The sequence below is a fragment of the Eurypyga helias genome, unplaced genomic scaffold, assembly GCF_000690775.1.
Source record: "Eurypyga helias isolate BGI_N326 unplaced genomic scaffold, ASM69077v1 scaffold2499, whole genome shotgun sequence".
Classification (NCBI taxonomy): Eukaryota; Metazoa; Chordata; class Aves; order Eurypygiformes; family Eurypygidae; genus Eurypyga; species Eurypyga helias.
Genome location: NW_010272616.1, coordinates 18,336 through 39,098, shown reverse-complemented (window position 1 = coordinate 39,098; position 20,763 = coordinate 18,336). Strand labels below are relative to the sequence as shown.

General features: G+C 43.6%; 1 protein-coding gene across 1 annotated transcript in view; it reads left to right on the top strand.

Moving 5' to 3' along the window:
• Positions 1-20,763, top strand: part of TMTC1 (transmembrane and tetratricopeptide repeat containing 1) — a 127,767-nt gene that overhangs the window by 100,872 nt on the left and 6,132 nt on the right. Inside the window, exons 11-13 of the mRNA XM_010159175.1 lie at positions 6,066-6,209; positions 14,330-14,438; positions 19,499-19,601. Coding sequence (XP_010157477.1) covers positions 6,066-6,209; positions 14,330-14,438; positions 19,499-19,601 — 356 coding nt within the window. The remainder of the gene's footprint in view (positions 1-6,065; positions 6,210-14,329; positions 14,439-19,498; positions 19,602-20,763) is intronic.

Genomic DNA, 20,763 nt, shown 5'->3' with positions numbered 1-20,763 from the left:
ACACAGAGCTTTATTGAGAGCTTACATAAATACATGAAAATGAGTGTGATGTAATATTAAAATTGGAAAATTGGCTTGAAATAGCACACTGGAGTAAATATAAAATGGGCAGTTAAAAAATTTGGCACAGATGAAACATTATTCACGTAACATTCTTACTTTTGTTGGTGAAATGATGCCAATAAAACATTACGGTGTGTGTTGGAATGGGGCAAAACATGCCTTAAAAACAAGTCGCCGTGCTGCCAGCAAGTAATTGGGCTTGGGTAATTGAGACCTGCCTCCATGCACTCAATCTGCCTGAAGTGAGGCTTGTGGATGCTGAGCGTTGTGGTAGGGTCACACAGGCACCGGGAGAGCCAGTAGCGGGTAGCAGGGAGGTATCCTGCGGTATGGAGAACTGGTGAGAGGAGGTCTGTCCTAGGGCTCTTCAGCCCCTCTCCTCTTACCACGAGAGGCAACACAGCCTGTTTTCTCGTGGTGGTACAGCAGTGGTTATTAATGACGGCTGCTTCAAAGGTGGAGCGTTCCCTCTGAGTGCTAAGTTGAAATGCATTCTTTAATAAAAAGATGAATTAACAAAAAACAGGCACGCTAGATCTCCCCAGCTGAATCAGTTGGTGATTTTTCTCTCTAGAAGAAATGAGTATGCTTGGAGCCCCTTCAGATATTGGGCAAGATGATGCAGGCAGGTTTATCCTTGCTGCCGCTGCCATGGCATGGCCATCAGGTTAATGAAGGCCAGTGTTGCTTACAGCTGTTGTAATGGCTTGAAGGACTCATGTCTCAAGTCGCTGGGAATGTGCTTTTAACAGGCTTATTGCTGATGCTTGGAGGGTGGCAAGGTGCTGAGCATGCAGCTTGGGGTATCAGTGGGAGTCACTCCAGTGCATGACACCTCTTGGCTGTCCTGGCTCATGGAGGTAGTTCTGGGCTGCTGTCAATAACCCCCTTTATCAGGTGGCTGCAGGGGGCTTCTCGGACCCCTGATAGCCGGTGTTGCAGCCCTTTCCTTGCTGTTCATGGTGGTTTCCCAGGCTAATTGCATGTTAGCCTGGCCCCATCCCCTTTTACTCTCTGTCCCTGCATGGTGGTGGCTGTGCAGAACCCCCACAACACTCTTCAGAGCATGTGGGGAGTTGTCACGCTAATGCCTTTTGCCCCCTGAATACCTCTGGCACCAGACCAAGGGCTGTTTAAAAGCAGGACCGTGAGCAGAGCTTGCCAGTTGGTTAAGTGGTCTCCTTCAGTCTGAATTAAAAGAATTAAAATTCTTGGCGGATTATAGGTTGTAGCCATGACAACAAATTCCCTCCCTTTCTCCTTTTTTTCTGGATTTGTCTTGTAGTTCAGATGTGTTGCCAAACAAATTCTTTCTTTTTTTTTTTCCCCTTTAACATTTCTGATAATAACAACTTCAAATTCAAAAGCAAGATGAATGGTCATCAGTGTTTTGATGACTGTGTATGTTTTATGGCTAGTATCTTCTTGTGAAACTGGAAATCTCTTGACTGTGCATGTCAGTAAGGCTTTTGTTCATTGACATTAGGAGGAATTTTGCTAGCCTAAAAGAAGGGGGGACAATTACTAACAGGAGTTTTTGTGCAGTGTATACCTGTAATAGTTAAAGAGAAAGCTGCTTAAATTTATTCTGACAATTGCATACATAGCACTGGAGGAATCATTTGAATTATTCATTCTGCAACAAGGAAACATCCCGCTTGTCTTCTCTTTAGAAATTAAATCCCAGTCTGATTTAAAATATACTTTTGTGGGTTGGTTTCTTTTTTTAAAAGTAATTTTGCAGTTTCAAGGCTTCTATTATAATTACCTGTGAATGTGGGGTTTAAAAGAAAATTATTCTGATTTCTAAAAGAAACGAGAAATCGATTTTTTCTTTACATGAACTGCTTTTTGTGGAAGTTGTTTAATGAAATTCAGCTTTCTTTCATAAATAATGCAGCACTTGCATTTGATTAGGTGAAGCCTAGTGGAATTTCTACCTAATCAGATGCATAGCAAGAAAGATATTGCCTGCAGACTGTTACCATTATCAATGGTGGTGGCAAGGAAAATACAGGTTTGTGTGTGTCCACACAGAAAGCTTTGTTTCTTAAGAGAAGTTTCAAAACAAGGTGTATATGTTCCAACAACTGATTCTTTGTGTCTTGGAGTGTCCCTGACAATTTGTAAAACAAGGTCTGGCTTCTGAGTGTTATTATTGTGGCATGAAGAAACTCCAGGTTAACTGGAGATCGCCTCGTCCCAGTAATGTTTCTGACCCTTCCAAGAAATAAGTACATGTGGGGAAGAGATAGGCTTTGCATCAGAGCCTAATAAGCAAAGTGGACATCAGGAATCATTGGGTCCCATTCCAAAAGTCTTGAAAACAGGCACAAACCTCACAATAATGTAAAAATGGGGGATGTGGGGGGAAAGTACATGAGCCTCCATTCATTAAAACGATAGATCACATACAGCAAATAAGTTTGCACCTGGTGCATCTGCAAGTTTTGCAGGGTTCTTGAGTAAATATTGCCGTTGTTAGTCACCTGTGGTCAAGTTTTCTGCTGTTCTGTAAATCCAGCCACAAGACTTTGTTCTGCTGTTTTTATCCTCAGGAAGATGTCGTTAACATCAGTGAGTGTGCATGAACAGAGGTGCGTTTGAATAAGGCCATTAGTCCTTTAGTCAACATCCATGTTAATAAATAAAGAAGGGTCTGGTCTCCACTTTGTAGCCATGAAGCCAACTGCCATAAATTGTTCTGCAAATACTCAGTAGGTTTTTGTATCCTCTGAGAGACAGAGGCTGAGCCCAAGCTGTCTTCTGGGAAACTGTTACAATAGCGTGGATGGTCATGGACTTAGGCTCTGGCTCTGGTTACCTTACTAGGACTGATGCTCTCTTAGGGCTTGGTTATGCTCTCTGCTGAACTCAGTTGTGTGGCATCTTGCTCAACTGCTCTAATAAAGTCAAGTTCCGAATACAAGCAGAAAGAACTCAACTCTTACAGCAAAGCACAGCACCACTGCTTTATCTCACTGTGCTCAGATTTTTCTCATGTTTGTTCAGATATGTAAAACTGAAAATGTTGGAAATGTTTCAGGCCAGATGCTAAGCGGGTTTAAGCTGACAATTTGTGCTAGCTGAGGTTGTTTTTTCACTTCTATTTTTCTGCAAAAGGCAATGAGATGTAGTGAATAAATGTAAAACACAAGAAATAGAGCCCAGAATACATGGGAGATGTGCTTGCATCCTGTGATTTGCTGTCGAGAGGTTTTAGTGCTGAGCTCAGAAGTGTATTTATGGAGCTGTTGGTCAGAACTGTGCAATTTAAAGGTGAAATCAGTTCTCTTTTTTTTTAATCTTGAGTTTTCAGTCCTCTCCAAATTGGTGCATGCAAATCTCCTGGGCCTAAAATGTCATGGGAATACTAGAGGCCAAGAACAGAATTAATTTCTGAAAATTTGAGAGCAAAACTATCAGGCTTAGGGCTGTAAAATGTTAATCTGTTTCTGGCTTTCCCAAGAATTGTCTGAAATACTTTTGCCCACTCATAACTCAAGCGACTTCATGTCAGGTATTAGAGCTGGTTTTATGTGTGAGTACTGACAGAAGTAGTGCACGGCTTTTATCATAGCCAACTGGAAAAAAAGCCTCAAAAGTATAACCCCCAAACCTTTTTTTGGTCCAAACCAATGGCAGAATCCAATGGAAGAAATGGGAAACAAGGCTAAGCCCTCAGTCATTTGCCCTAAGGTAGATAGGACGTTCTTTGCTCAAGATCCTGGTCAAGGTACCACACAGAGCTTCATCCCGAGTGCTGAAGAGCAGGCAAGCTTGGTCCTTTCCTTTGCTGCCTTGCATTTCTCCCAGCCAGCTTCAGCTGGAAAGGCTTTGTCTTGATGACCAGTGGATTTTAGGGCCAGGGTCCAGACTCAGCACTGCACCTTCATCACCGTCTTGTCCTTCGCTGATGCTTCTCCAAGCGCAGGCAGCCTCTCACATCCTGAAACGCGCAGGCTCGCTGGGTAGCTTCAGTGATGGAAAGTGGTGCTGTCCCTGTGCCAACTGCAGTCCAGCCTTGGATTTCCTACTCTTTGCTCCTCTGTGACAAGATCAGTTATGGAACTCTTCAAAGATCCGTTGAGCCAGGAGTGCAGGTAGCGTGGGTGAATGGACACGAGGCCTTGCAGACACTTGAGACACGTAACCTGCACCTGAGAACTTGCAGCAGGAGAAGTGGTTACCTCTGAGATACTTATCTGTACGTGAAGGATGTTGACAGAATCTGCAGTCGTTAGTTACTATGACTGGTGGCCTTTTACCTTTTGTCAGTATAATAGATGAAATTTTAAAAACCCGTATGTGGCTGCACCCTTGAATGCTCTCTCCTCAACTATGTGGCTTTGCAATCATTGTCTGCTAGGCTTGGTGCTGGGTGGAAAAAAATATTTTGGGGCTCTTCTCTTACTTAGTTGTAGGAATCATCCTGGGTTTATTACCGGTCCATGTCCACTTTTCCTGGAGTTCCCTCTTGTGTTCCCAGCTTCCACCCCCAAATTAAGACCCTGCCAGAATCATTTATGTGTGGTGTAGTGAAAATGTGACTGATACTAATGTTGCAGAAATGTATAAAATGCTAAATTATTCATGGTACTTAAGCATAGAAAATCCCAGGGTTGAACGGACATAATGAAAATTCCAGGCAAAGAAAAAAACCACCATGGAAAGTCTTAGATTAAAAACAGTTGCAAACTTTAGAGTCAGACTGTATTATAGCGTCTTAATCCCTTCTTCCTTTAAATGCCCCTCTTCATGCTGCACCCTGGGCTGTCACAGCCAACTACTTTTAATGTCATTATCCACATCCCTTTCCTCTGAACAGGGACCTCAGGCAAAGAAATGTCAGATGACTTGTCCGGGTCTGAAATACGAAATCCATAGTGGCAGTAGAATTTGCAACTAGATCTTCTCAAACAGAAATCTTGACCATCTTAACCTGCTTCCTCCCTGTCAGGAATTAAAGGATCATCTGGAGGAGTTGAGTGGGCAACACTCACAGGGCAAGCACCTGTGCACCGTTTCATACCGAGGCATCAAACAAACTCACACAGCTGGTCTCCTGGGACCTCTGTGGGCTACTGTCACAGGTTGAGGTCTTTATCATGATGAACCTCAGTTTTCACCCATCCATGACACACAGGGTCCTGGGTGCTAAATCTTGCCTTGGATCACTTTCACCTCTGGGGTTTAATGGTGAAAGACCTGCAGACCAAAATATTAATGTAGGAGCACAACGCTGAGAGTTTGAGCAGCTGAATAGACCTCGATGTGCTGCTTAAATCATGGAGAATTTTGACAGAGATGCACTGGGCCCAATCTGTAGTGTTATCAGGTAGATGTAAAGATCAATACATCAGTTAAGAGAAGAACCGGACCAAGTGATAAAAAAATACAACTAGAAGCTTAGGGAATTCATACTGTTAAGCAGTCTGTTTCCAGATTTTTTCATAATTTTTCTTGGTCCTGAAGTCATTGTTCAATTGCTGATTTCAAGTTTCCTTTTGTACTTTTATCACTTTTATTGTGGAAAACTAGTTTAAAAAAAAAAAAAGGAAAAAACAACCAACCAAGTCAGATCAATTTAAACAGTGTTGTATTGCTTTCTGTATATGTCAAAACATATTTCCATTGGAAACATATTTTTGACAAAGCAATTCTTGCTTGTTTGAAAAACATTTTGAATAAAGATGTTCAAGCTGCTTTACTCACTTTGCCTTTTGCTTGGAGGGTAAAATAGGCTTTCAAAGCTGTTCAGTGTTCCCTTTTGCCCTGGAGACATACAGGAACTGTAGGAGAAGATCCAATTTACAGTCTCTTTGGGAGTTGAAAAGGTTTCTCAGGATCCCACCAGGACGTGCGGCAAGTGGAGGGAAAACAGTGTTTCCTAGCTGACATCCTTTGCTTTACTGAGTGTCAGTCAGCAGTGGTGGCAGCATTAGTGACTTCAGCTTTATTTGACAATTAATGAGTGTAAGTTGCTCTTTTGTTTCTCCTAGACTGTACCCTCGTCATGCAAGTGCTCTCAACAACTTGGGGACGTTGACCAAAGATGTGGTGGAGGCAAAAGACTACTACAGACGTGCCCTTCAGTTAAACCCTCAGCACAATCGAGCGCTCTTCAATCTTGGCAACCTGCTCAAGTAAGTTGAATGCAGAATTGGCACCAAGGGTAATCACATTCTTTCTACACACATCACCAAAGTAGTTTTTTCTGCCAGCTGGTGAAGGAATGGCATTATTTCTTATTGCCGGCCAAGAGTGCCTGCACAAAGGTGAGGCTTAGTTTGGAAATCCTTATGCTGTCTGCCACGTGACTTCAGTTACCGTTTACAATTGTGTTTCAGCTGGAGGGAATTCACTTGTTCCAAATCGGGCATCAAAAAATGAGGTGCCTAAACCCAGCTAGTCTCCTGAGACTCCCATCTCAGTGGAGAGGTATAAGTCCTTCCACTGGAGCAAGCCCTCTTTTTCCAAGACAAGCATCTGATGCAGATCTGATAAATAAGACAGATCAAACAAATCCCTCTCTGCAGATTCCCACTTCTCCTTATTATCTGTGTGGAAGGTCGATGCGTAGTTTAGGCAGAAGCACCTAGCTCTGAGATGCTCAGGGCAGCAGAAGGTTCATCCCATTGCAGAGGGGGTGCGTCTGGATTTCAGGGGAAAGCTGGTTTACATCCTATACAGTTACTCTGCTGAGCAGGAAAGCAAGTTAATCAGCTCATAATTTCAGTCATTTAGAGCGTCAGCCTTCAGCAAGAAGAATAGCAGACGATCATAATCATGCAAATTAATTTGACTAAGCATATCTAAAGACTGAACTTGGATCTAAAAGTGAAATATCTATATTCCTACATTACTCTTTTGCACCAGCAAAAAAACCCCAATCCTGTTTTTGTGAGGATAGGGTGTTATTTGCTGACAGAACGGCATAAACTGCAGCAGTAAAAGTACATTTTTGCTGATATAAACTGCACCTATTTTGCTGATAATAGGTCTCTGGTAAATCTTTTAGAGCAGATTGAGCTTTAGTGTTGGACTGGTTTTAAAGTGGCATCTTTCTGGTTCTGAAATGTTACTCTGAATGTGCGTTTATATGAAGGGTATTAAGTGAATTGCTGAAGTTCTGCCTGGCCCATTCTGTACTGGAGACGTTATCAGAATAATATTACAAGTAAACCTGACGGTCTGGGGTTAAAATATAGCAGATGAGTAATTCTTAAATAGAATGTAGGCATGTGCTTTACTGGAAATATTCACAAGAAAGGAAAATGGTAAAGACAGCCTTACTACAAGAGAAATGGAAGGTCTTTATATTATTCATCAGATTTGGTTGATTGAAATTAATCTTAGGTGGCAATGATGTTTAAAAATACATTTTGTCCTTTTAATCCATCATGTTTGCCTTAGTTATTACTCTCTGTGATTTAAAAAAAAAAAATATAAAATTTTAATACAAAAGGACATAAGCCAGAAGCAGCACCAGGACATCCCATGTTGATAACATTTAAATCTGCCCTGTTCATAGGCTCTTATGACCCAGCAGATGGGTAGAAACTGGATTTGTTGCCCTAGCAAAGCACAGAGGAGACATGTGGGAAAATCTCTTAGAACTGCTGTTTGTTTTGTTTGCAATATGTCACGTTTTTCCTAATGTGATAGTTAAGATATTCTGCATCCTTCTGTGGTATCATATATTGCGGTATGTTAAAGGTGTGCGATGCTTGTGCTAAACTCGTTAAAAGAATGTGCTCAGCTTCCACCTGCCCTTTCCCATACCCGGTTGCTCCCACTTTCTAAACTTTCTTTAGGCTTCCAAAACAACCTGGTGCATCTGGACTCACCAGTAGTATTAATTATAATGGAAACTGGTTGTCCTCATCTCCCTGTTCAGCTTTAAAAAACTGCTAAAAAAAAGGTAGAGTTCATGCTGGAGGGATTAGCATATATGTAAGGCAAATGCTGAGTGGGCAGATCCTATATGAATGTCTCCCTCAAGATGCTAAGCCCTTTGACAGCACATTTTCTGGATCATCCATTGACTTAGCAGAGATTGCCAGCCATGCTGGCACATGAGGTGACTTGTGAGATGACCTGTGAGATGACCAGATGGGAGTGAGGAAGAGATTGTAAGCTCCCCCTTCCTACAACTTTGTCTTTATTTAAATTTTCTACCTGGTTCTCCAAATTATCCTTTTATAAGGATATAAAATAATTTTATATATTATTTTTTTATAATTTTATAATTTTATACATACTTTTATATGCATGTATATAGGTCAACCAGTATTCTGCAGATGCTAAATGCCAGTATAATCTAGGTAATAAGTGAAAATGTGCAGAATATTACAGGCTGATAGTACTTTCTGGCTGTGCTGTGAGACATTATGAAAAGCATTTTGGTTTTTAAACAAATGGCAGAGAGAGGATAAATGGTCAAGACATAGAAGCATTCTCGGTCCTCTTTGCAGAGGCTTCAGTGCCTGGTGCAGATCAGGAGGAGCCAGACTGCAAACACTTGAGGCACGTCCAGTAACAGCACTAATTGTACTGGGACATGTAAGGAAGCCGTCTCTGGCATGGAGAATTCCCAGTTGAATTGTGCTGAGTTGCTTATACCCACCCCTGCTCATAGTGTGGAAATCTGAGGGCGGATATTAGTTTCCAACTCCTCTGGAGTGCTGAGAAAAGGGAACTCCAGGATTTTGGAAGGATGGGTTTGCTATTCCCATGTGGGAATCTGCCTCCTGTTATTCCCTGTAAATAAGCTCTCTGTTTAAGCATCCATTGCTTGTGATTTAAGCTTGAGTGAAAATCTGTTTTGAGGACCACAGGGTAGAAGTTTTAGGGGGGGTTTTCTGTGGGTCCTAGATGAAAAAGGATGTTTCCATTTTCTGTTTGCACATTATGAAGACAGCTATGTGCCAGAAGATGAATGTTCTCAGGAAGCCTTGCAGGGTAATGGCTGAATAAGCCTCTGCTTTTGTTTATCTATCCTAAAATAAAGTTGTATGTTATCATTTTCTTGCCTAATATAAATATTGGAGAGTAGATAATTAAACAATGCCAACAGATTCCTAGTTAAAAGAGACTCAAATGATGGCCCACCTGAAAGTAAGAAATCTCTTTCTCCGCTTTCGTGCTGTGTGATCAGTGACACAGAGCAGCCCGGTGCTGCTTTCCTGTGTTTTGTTTTGAAGTTTCCCATGATATAAATATTTAACTTCTCTATATAAATTCAGTTTTGTTGAGATACAGCTTGAAAAACTGAGATAAACATCACTCGATTTCCTCACAAATGTATAGCCTGGGGGATTGTCATGGTTTAGCCCCAGACAGCAACTAAGCACCATGGAGCTACTCGCTCACCTCCCCACCGGGTGGGATGGAGGAAGGGAATCAGGAATAAACCCAAAAACTCATGGGTTGAGATAAAAACAGTTTAATGGGAGGAAATAATAATTATAATAATAATAATATTACTGAATATACAAAACCAAGTGATGCACAATGCAACAATTGCCCATCCCAGAGCAGTGATTCCCCCCAGCCAACTCCCCTCAACTTATACACTGAGCATGATGTATTATGGCATGAAATAGCCCTTTGGTCAGTTTGGGTCAGCTGTCCTGGCTGTATCCCCTCTTCTTCCCTACAAGAAGCTGGGAATACAGGTGCAGTATGAGAAACTGAAAAAGTCCTCAAGAAACTGGCTTAATGTAAGCATTACTTGGCAACAACTATAACATCAGGGTAATCAACATTCTTTTCAGCACAAACTCAAAACACAGCCTCAGATTATGTACTATTAAGAAAATTAACTCTATCCCAGCCAAAACCAGCACAGGGTTATTCTGTAATGAGACAAGATACGACATAAGAAGGATATAGACCTGTTGGAGTGAGTCCAGAGGAGGCCACGAAGATGCTCCGAGGGCTGGAGCACCTCTGCCATGGGGGCAGGCTGAGAGAGTTGGGCTTGTTCAGCCTGGAGAAGAGAAGGCTCCGGGGAGACCTTATAGAATCTTCCAGTACCTGAAGGGGGCTACAAGGAAGCTGGGGGGGACTTTTTACAAGGGCCTGTAGTGACAGGACAAGGGGTAACGGGTTTAAATTGAAAGTGGGGAGGTTTAGATTAGATATCAGGAAGAAGTTCTTCCCGGAGAGGGTGGTGAGGCACTGGAACAGGTTGCCCAGAGAAGCTGTGGATGCCCCATCCCTGGAAGTGTTCAAGGCCAGGCTGGACGAGGCTTTGAGCAACCTGGTCTAGTGGAAGATGTCCCTGCCCATGGCAGGGGGGTTGGAACTGGATGATCTTTAAGGTCCCTTCCCACCCAAATCAATCTATGGTTCTAAATATTATGAGCATTTGAAGTAAGTATTTATCTTGGCTTTCTGTTTCAGGAAGAAGGGAAGAGAACTTATTTACGGTACTGTATCTACCCATACCTAAAGCAGTCCAATATTCAGTACACTGTTTCTTATGAAGAACAGCCTTGTAACGCTTACTTGCTTTGAGAGTGTTATGGCTGCATTGTCAAGGGGAAAGTAAAAAGCCTAGAAACAATGTCCCCCGAAATCTTGAGTTTATTCAAAGGACTGATTCTCATCTGAACGTAGAGTAACACACAAGGCGTCCCGTGTGTTTATTGCCGTGATTTAGTCCAAGTTTAGCAAATCAATCTATTCAGGGAAAGGACGACTGTGCAGCCTTCTGGATATGTATGTCTGTGATCGTGCTGATACAGGCTTGTGTAACTGTCTGAAGATGCTGAAAACATCAGAGATATTACGTGTATTGAGATTTAAGGTCTTTCAGAGAGTGAAACTTTCCTCCCTTCCATTCAAAGAAGCAAATTGGGTGATAATGTTCAGTGATACTGCATCAGGCTTTCTCAATGGTCTCTGGTTAGGATACTCTGTGTTGCATGAAGTGCTGTAGTTATAGGTCAGCAGCACATACACACTGTAGCCTGTTCATAAAAAAATGCCACCTCTGGCGGTGTCAAATTTATAGCAGATTAATGAAATAACTTAGTTTGGACCTCAGGAGGTCATTTGGCCAAGCCTGCTGCTCAAAGCAAGTCTAGTTGGATCAGGTTGCTCAGGGCTGTGTCCAGCTGGATCTTGAACACCTTCAAGGACAGAGATACCCCAGTGTCTCATGCAACCCAGCTCTGGACAGACATTGCCCTAGATGTGGTCTTACAAGTGTCATATAAACGGGAAGGATCACTTCCCTCGACCCACTGTTGGTCATCTTTGCCACATGCCCGAGCACATTGCTGGCCCACCTACAGCTTGCCCACCAGGACCCCCAGGGCCTTTTCTGCAGAACAGCTTTACTGACACTTATTCCCCAACTTGTGCTTTTGCACAGGGTTATCCCGCTCCGGGCGCAAGACTTGTGTTGGCTTGTGTTGAACTCCACGAGATTCCCATCAGACCTGGTCCCTCTGAAAAGCAGCCCTGCCTTGCAGCGAGTGTACTGCCTGCTCCCCCAGCGTGGTGTCATCGACATGGTATAGCTGAATGGCAGAGGAGTGCATCTGAATATCAGTTTTAACCCATGGAGTCAGACTTGGAGGCGTCCTTTCAGATAGGCAGAGTTAGACACCTCAAGCTCCCCTTGGATTGTGGTGTAAAACCGAGATGAGATGTTCAGAACACTTGTGGAGCTCTTCCTGAGTTCTGTGTTTCTGGCTTTAATGCGGTCAAACTAACCTCAAAATAAAAGAAATCTTGAAAGTTTAAGTGTCCTGTAATTCCTAGGTTACCCTTTCTGTTGCAGATGAAATTTGTTCCAGCGCTAACAGCCCACACACAGCCCTGTGCATCACCAGGCTTTGGCGGCATAGTTTAAGCTCTTGCTTCTCCCAGTGCAGGGCAGTTAGAAAAATACGGAAGAGGCAGTCCCACTGAAAAGATCTGTTCCTCGCTCTCGACCTGAGCATACTTATTGTAGAGGGGACGCTGGGAGCTTGAGTGGAAGAGGGAGTCAGGAGAGGGCATTGTCAGGCAAGGTAATTTGGGGAAAAATTGGATTAAGTAATCATAGACTCCTCATGTCAGTTGAATTTGTTCCTCTCTCTGTCATAGTGAAGGTATACATTACCTAGCTCTTCCTGTTCCAGATCCCCAGTTTCTGGTAAATTAGTGTGTCGGACTGTTCTTCCAATGCTCTGTGCTCACCCAAATTGCAAGAGATTTATATAAGTGACGGCCTCGATCCTGCAAAGTGTTGGCCTTGAGCCAGGAAAGCACTTCAGCCAGTAATTAATTTTCAACTTGCATACATAAAAGTTAAGTACGCGTTTAAGTGCTTGGCCAAAGCTCTTGGTATCTTGCAGGACAGAGCGCTCTGAGAAACCTACTGGATCTGCTTTTTTTTTACGTAATTCAGTCTGTCACATAAAAAGATGCCATAATCTTTTCCTCTCTACCCCCACTTTCAGGAGACAAACATTGTTCTTGGATCAAACAAAAACAAAAAAGGCCTTTTTGAAAAAAAGCAGTAATTAAGAGGGCTGCTCCATGTACAGAGTGCATGCTTGTGGTTAATGGGAACTTTTACTGCTGCTGAGTGGATCACTTAATCCTTTTATTTCTGTAGCTGGCATTTCCTCCATTTTTTTGCTAAACATCAATACCTTTATAAAGCAGTCATCTGGTTTTGATTTCAAAAAACGTGTCATGAAACTCCAGCCAAGGGATCCAAAAGTTTCTTAAATTGACAAGCTAGCTAGTCTTTAATTAGTGTAGGAGAAAAGTGGTTCTTTATTTGGTTTTGCTTCATTCGTGTAATTTATATGGAACACCACTGGAAGAAGAAAAAGACTAGCACAACTGGTTTTACTTAGCTTAATGCACAGGCAAAATATTCTTCTAGTTACACAACTAGAAAGGGGAAAAAATCTGCAAAGCCACATATATTATCAGCTGAAATTTGCACCTTATAAACAAGATCTGGTTACTTGACCATGTCACTCAGATGAAATCAAAAGCCAAAGCGGCAAGGTGTTCACATATTTTCTGTGTCCCAGAGCCCTTTGTTTCTTTTTGTAAGCCCTGCTATTCATATTGTTTGTACACCCAACACAAGGAAAATGTTGATCCAGTCCAGCTAAACATCCTTAGATGTTTTTTCAGGAAACCTCCTCATTTTTCCAAGGAAAGAAACACAGAGCAATACTGGAGAAATTGTAGCTGAAATAAATAAACATCCTCAGATTTTTGTTCGGGAAACCTTTTACATTTTCCGTGACAATAAATGCAGAACAGTGCTGGGAAAAAAAAAAAATAGCTCATCAGCATAGCCATTCACTTCATAATCCTTAGGAAGTGAAGAACAGACTCCTCTAGCCTAATGATCAGCTTGCTAAGGAATTACTTACACAACCCAGACAGATTTAACTTAGCAATATTTTAATTTCAAAGTATTAATTTAACTGTCATAAGTGGATATATAACAGCACTTGTCTAGGAACTCGCAAAGACTCAACTTTTTATGGTTTTTAGGAAATGCATTTGTTTTGGTGTCTCCAGCCTACCAATGCTAAGGTTGCTGGCAAATGTCCTGTTCCCAGGTCACTTGGTGCCTAGATGACACCACTGGGGCCTGACCTCCAAAAGCTGACTGCAAACCCTCTGTTTGCATCCCTTTCCTTGGGGCATGTGACTTCCCAGAGACATGCTGGGAGGGTCTTGTGTAGTACTTCATGCCTGGGGACACTTTTGCTGACTTGTCCTTCATGTGTCTTTAACTCCTGATGGGATGAATGGGGGAAAATTTGATGTATTTGCCATAAAGAGAAATACTGAGAGATGTGCAGTAGGACTGGAGAAATTCACAAAATCGAGTGGTTATGACTCAACAGACAGAGATATGGCCTGTATCGATTGCCTGATAGTCAAAATAAAATACTTTTTGCTCTTCAGTGAGGTTGAGGAATGCACTATTTTTAGGGTGTTTTGTCTTCACTGGGATCATTGCATAATGCTCAGTGTGACAGTTGCCAAAATAGCAGACCAAACAGATTCATTAAAGCCTGTGTCCTCCCAACTCCTGAGATCAACATATGGAAACAGCAATGGGCTGAGGAGATGCTGGTGAGGAGGAGCGAGTGAATCGCTTAGTCTTCATTGAAAAGGTCAAGCCGGGAACTTTCGCATCTCTTTAAATAGTTAAATCAGTGAGATGACCTAAACATGCACTTACAGGAACTTTTCTTTCTTTTTCTCCCTCCTCCCCTGACTGCAGGTCCCAAGGGAAGAAGGAAGAAGCTGTAATCTTACTGTGGGACTCCATTAAGTACGGCCCAGAGTTCGCAGATGCTTACTCAAGCCTGGCCTCACTGCTAGCCGAACAGGTAAGGGGCATGGCTTGAGCTCTCGAGCCTTCTTCACGTGTGGATGCCCTGCTGCGTGCTCTGCTGCGGCAGCCACGACACCTCCCGCGCATCACAGCGCTCGGGAGCACCCTCGGGAACACGCGTGCCGTGGCGGGCGTGGGTCTGCGGCTGTCTGCAGAGAGCTCTCGGCCTGCTTTAGAGATGACTTTTTTGGGATAGGAGGCAACTCACTTGCAGTGAGTAATTACACCCACATGATGTGGCTCTGAATCAAATCACTGTTGAAGCTGTGAGTAAATAACCTCTCTGCAGCTCCAAAGGTCTATGGCGAAGTCTTAATCCATCGCACCTTGAATGTTGTGGCAGCAGAATAGGCGAGTGCCTCAGACACACATGCCTACGTAGATAACCTTGAGATTTTGTTATAAATCACTCCCAAACTAGGAAATATCAGAAACCAGGTGGCCTCTGCAGCCTGAATTCTGCCCCTCGCCTGCACACATCAGGATACGGCTCTTAATTGCTGTGGTGGATGATCACGTATAGGGGGTGGAAGGCTCTCTAGCTTTATGTTGCTCTTAATGAGCAGCTGTTCAATATTTTATTTAACCTCATTGTTCAATATGTGCCCCCAGGCATTATTGACTGCTCATGGCCCAGGCTGTGCTCTGGAGGCAGGATTGCAAATTTCCTCTCGGGCTTGTTCCCCCTGCTCATTACTCCAGGCTCCCCCTACTCTAGTTAGGTAATTTATTTCTAGAAGGTCCCTGTGGAGTGAAATATTGTCCCCATTAAGGAAAAGGGAAATCGAGGAACAAAATGCTTGAGTTCAGAAGAAGCCACGAAGCGTGGGTGCCCATGTCGAGACCACACTGAGGGATGCTGCGCTTCAGGCATTGCTCCCAGAGACTGCAGCCGCAACCAATGGCCCCAAGTCTGGGGCTACAGGGGTGGGTGACAAGATCCCCACAACTGCACATCTCCAGCACATCTCCGCAAACCTTTTGAAAACTAATTTTTTTTTCTTCCCCGAGTTTCAGATCTAACTGTTCCACAGCACGGGGTGCTAAAGCTTTCTTAAAAGGTTGCCAGATGCAAATACAGACAAAGCAAAAGAGTATCATCTTTCACTCTTTTCCATTAATTTGGTTAGTGAAATCTTCTCTCCGTAAGGGAAGTGGATAAATTTCAGCAATGCTATAAGCAGAGGTCTTGTTCTGGTTTAGGCTTCTTTAATGATGTAGGCACCCTGCAAAACTCACCTATGATGTATGTGGATTACAGAAAGATGTGCTATTTTATCTTCCCTTTTCAGTGACTTTCAAATATTTCAATATTATCAATATTATCTGTGGGGACCAAGAAATAAAGTGTATGAATTGAAAAGAAGAGCCTTGTTGAATAGGAACTGTGTTTTCAATAAGCCCATCAATGAAGACTCTTCTGCAAGTATAGGAAATGAGTCCTCTGCAGTAATGCCTGGATTTAATATTAATTGAAATTATTAATTATAACCATCGACTGTAAGGTCAACAGAGCAATAAAACCATTATAGAGTCCTGAGGCCTTCTGCCCAAAGCAAATGCCATTAGTAAGTCCAGCAATAATGCATCTACTCTATGTATAGATTGTTCATCCTCTTGTGGCTTGAGTAAAGTGGTAGGGAAAAAAACCAGTTAGTACAATTTCCTCGGAAAATAGCGATTTCCTGCAGTCTTTAAACACCTTCTAACATTCAGCCGCAGCAGATGACTACCTGATTGTGCAGCCCCTGCCTCGCACACCCATCCTAGTGACTAGTGGCTGTCCTGCAAAGGCGTGCTGCTGCCCGTGGCTGAGGGCTGCAGAATCACACCCTGACACTGGAGGGGTATGGGCAAAAGTTTTGGCATCTTCAGCCCAAAGGATGATAACAGGACCATGTTTTTCGGCTTGGGGTTTACCTCTTTGTCCAAGGAATAGTTTCCAAAATGGCTAAAAAGTTGCAAACCTGTTTTTCTGTCTGTTTGTGGCCCCGAGTCTGTCTCACAGCTGTAGGGGTGTTTGTGATGCCACGCGGCGCGCAGCAGGCTGCATTGACAGCATTGCTGCGGAGCTTTGGGGTGGGCAAGACAAACTGGTTCCTTCTCACGGGGATGTGATAGAAAGGGGCTGAAGTGCCAAAATGGCACATTAAAATATCTCACATGAGGTGACCATGCCCATGGTCCTCCATGGCTCCTCCAGCTTTGCAGTAAGGCTAAGAAGGGGGAAAACAGGGGGATGCCACTCAGTGAAATAGTGCTGAGATTGCCTTGGTCAGTCCCACGCAGAGTGTTCCCTTGTCTCAAAAGTGATGAATCCAAAATAGTGTTTATGGGTCCTTTCTTCCTACAGCTGTAAAAATGCTCCTAAGAGGAATATCTCATGTTCCAGGGAATTAGCCTGTAACTCGGTGTATCTGCCCTTTTCTCTACAGAGCTGATGTGGAAAAAACCACCACCACATTGTATAAAAGAATTTGGCTTGTTTGTGCCTTTTATAAATGCTTGCCCTTCTTACTGCTCTTTCTGCTTGGTACCGTAACTCGTTCACAATGTTCTGTTGTTTTCCTTGTTTTCTGTGATTACTGCAGTTGTGATAATATCAGAAATCAAACATTTTTGTTCGCCGTTTGCACAACACTCCTGTAATGCTCAGTATTTATTCTGAGACCCTTGAACAGCATCTTCTTCCCAGCTCTTGCAATTCCATCAGCCATCTCATCTCTAGCTTCTGGATTTAAGTGACTTTTGTGTGTGTGTAGTCATATCACCCTACATTAAGAAGAAGAAACTTAAGTCACTCCTCTGCAGAGTAGAGTCTTCTCGGGCATAACCAGACTGAAAAACGGAGCCATAAAAAAACCCCAGACTTAAAAACCCTGGTGTTCAACTGAGAGATTCTTCCATGCATAGTTTTTTTAATATGAAAATCTCACATATTTTTTAAGCCAATCTGCTGAATTTTGTGAGGTTGATGAATATTTCATGAAGGTTTGGGTGTGGCACTATTAAGTGTTAATGAGAATCAAGCCTTGATGAAATTACACCATTTCTTCCAAGAAGAAGAGAGGCTGTGAGGGAGAAAGCTCAGGCACAGAAAGATGAGTCCACCCTTCCCAATTTCTGACTGTGCTTAATGCAAACACTTTGTCAGAGAAATCATCCCAGACTGTGCTGAGCCCGAGGCACGCGGGGTCAGGGTGTTAGGTGCCAAAAAAGCAATGCAACCATGATAAAAATGCTAAAAGCACTCGATATTGGTGAGTGTGAAGGTTTTGACATGGGGCACTGCTAATTTGGTTTCATACAGACCTTTCATGCTTTAAAGATCAGGTTTATGGTCAGTGAATAAAATGAGGAGAACTGACATACGTGCACACAAAGCCACATTCCTTGGCTGAAAATTAAAATCAGAGAAAAAGAAATTAATACAGAAATCTTTGAAAATACGCTTGTTTATGTCGAGTGACACAGATGCTAGCTTAAAAAATTGCTTTTCATTGTAGTCAATTCTGACGATTGCTACACTTTTCCTGACCCCACAAGATAATGACGTTAAATTCACATAAATACATCCAAAATGTCCAAACTTAAGCACTTTTAAAAAAATGTGTTTCTGTGTTTTATCACACACTATCTTTTCTGCTGGCTGACCTTTATCATGTAAATGTGAAAGCACTTAACCATGGCAAACTGTGTGCTTTCATCAAGTCGTATTCTTCCAATGTGATTAATTCCAGCTCTTCAGTCCTGAATTAGGAGGTGAGAAAGGAGTGCACACATTTGAACAGCCACAGAGCAAAAGCTGCCGTCAGGTACACTCTTTAAATCCAGAGCAGGCCCCGGAGGCTCTGGGATTTGCAGGACTTGAGGAGCGGGGAGTCCATAGCTGGGAAGGGACCGACCTCTTATTTCAGTGTGTATTCGGCTCCTGAGCAGGAGGTCTGCCTTGGTGGCTCCAGGCCTTCCTCGACAGAGATGTGGAGGGCTGATTTCGCTTGGAAGCATCGTCAGGCAGCTCTGGAGTTTGTCGCTGTAGGGCTGTGCCGCTCCACGGGAGGGGAAGGATTCAAAAAAGCATCTTTGGTGCTGGAGGCTTGCCTGACACCCCTCTGCACCGTGCATATCTCTGCTGTTCATGGCCTCCTTCCATAGATATACCCAACAGCAAAGCTCTGAGGCTGGGGGGAGAGGAAGACGGCGATAACCCGTGCTAGCAAGCAGGCAGGCAGTGGGCATACACTGGCTGGCTGGAGGGGAATGGAAACCTTATTAAGTTGCTATTTGATCCAAACGAGGCACCTTATTTTTGTTTCAGGTCTGGGCTGCCCATAGCTGAAGCTAGACAGAGCCCAGCCAGTGGGACTGTTTCCATAGGCAGGATGATCCCAAAGAAAATATCTGTATTTTCCAGCAATCTATGCAAAATGTAAGGGCTCAGTGCACCTGGGAATCAGCGTGGTGGCACGTCCTGCCAATCCCAGTGATCTACGTCTCACGCATTGACCATGCCTGGTCTTAATCTGAATCTGTCAGATTTTCCCCACTCTCTCCTTGCCCCCCATCCTCCTCCAGCTTCCCTCGTCCCCCTGCACGGGCTCCCTGCCCCCTAGCCATCACACGCCAAGCTTTCCTTCCTTGTATTTTCCCCGCTGTTTAGCAGAGCTCCAGAGGGGAAATGTTAGCCAGCGAGATGCTCGTTAAACAAATAAATTAAAATATATCAGCTCCCAGATGACAGGTATTTCTCAGCAGAACCAACACAACCCCTGGCGCTGTGTGTTTCCTGGCTGGGGCTCGCTGGCATTGCGCAGGAGCCACCTTTTCCAGCTGTGATTTTTGTTTCACAGGTAGCTCCGATTGTATGGGGGAAAGCTGTCTGAATTGCTCTGGGGTACCAGGTGGCAGCTACGTGGCATCCATGCCGTGGGGTAAAATTTTGGTCTCCTAGAAGGTGGGGTGGGCTGGTACCCCGAGCTCCCCTTGCAGCAAGGGATTTCACAAAATGCAGGTGTGCAGCCAATGGCGCTGACACCCTTCTCCTTCTCTTCTAAGGAACGGTTTAAGGAAGCAGAGGAAGTCTATAAGGCTGGCATAGAGAATTGTCCAGAGAGCTCCGATCTGCATAACAACTACGGTGTTTTCTTGGTTGATACCGGTAAGTGAGAAGGAGCAAAGGATTTTCCCTCTCTGCCTTATTTGCTTTGATTTGTTTTATTCAGCAGCACGCATCTTAAAAGGATGTCAAAAGCTTCCAAAGCAATAGATAGGCCTCCTCTGTAGCTTGGAAATAAATACCCCGGCGCTGCTGAGATGGCACAGCGCGCTGGGATTTGTGATCAGCGCAGGCCCTGTGCGGCAGCGGCATTCAGCCCAGCGCTTCCCTTCAGTGTTTCTCACAGGCAGTTGTCCTCTTCAGTTTGAGCTGGGCAGCACCCTGACCATGCTGCCATTTCTCCAGGAAAGCATGGCCACATCAAACCAAATCCCAGGCACGCAAGTGGATCGTTGTGGTCTTTGCAGCTCTACTTGGTGACAAAGCAGCTCTTTGAGTGTAAAGGTTGAGTGCCGTCGCTATAAAAACAAACATGGCTTTTAAACCACAATCATCTGTGAAAATCTAAGATACTGCGGGGTGAATTGATTTCTCAGGACCTCCATAATGACATCCAAAGCCTTTATTTTCTGGGTTCCTGGTTTCCATCCAACTTTCCTGCACTCAAGCACTTCCTGGCATCCACATAACAACAAAAAAAGCCGCTGTAATTGCTGCCTTTTATTGACAGCTTTATAAGCCAGGCCAAGTTTGACAAATGACTAGTGGAATCCAAACTAGTGTCTCACTGTGGTCCTTCCAGAACAGAGCTGAGACTCAGTGATGAAATAGGGTAGACTTAAAGTATGTGGTTGCTACACATTCTGCCCCTTTCACACTGCGTCTGGCTCTCGTGGTCCTGGGGAAGAAAGGACAGTGATGTCCATCAGTCTGCAGCTGACTGTCCTAGCTCTGAGCTGATGCTCTTCTGTAGGACCAGCGTGAAATAAATATGAAACCAAAATGAGTATTCGTTATCAAAAGAGGCATCATGGCCTTAGTGACAGAGGTTGAGGTTCTGAATTCGTGTCCTGACAAAATTCAAGCTTGCAAATAATAAAAATTCCTCAGTAATTTCACTCTGACATAATGCTCGTCTTTGCTTCCCAACGCAGATAAACTGCCCTATTCCTGCCAAAAATTGTGGCACTAACGCAGTGCAGTGCACGTTCTATTTTTGGCACTTGTGTAGTCTGCCCAAGTCACAACTAACTTTTCCTGGTTT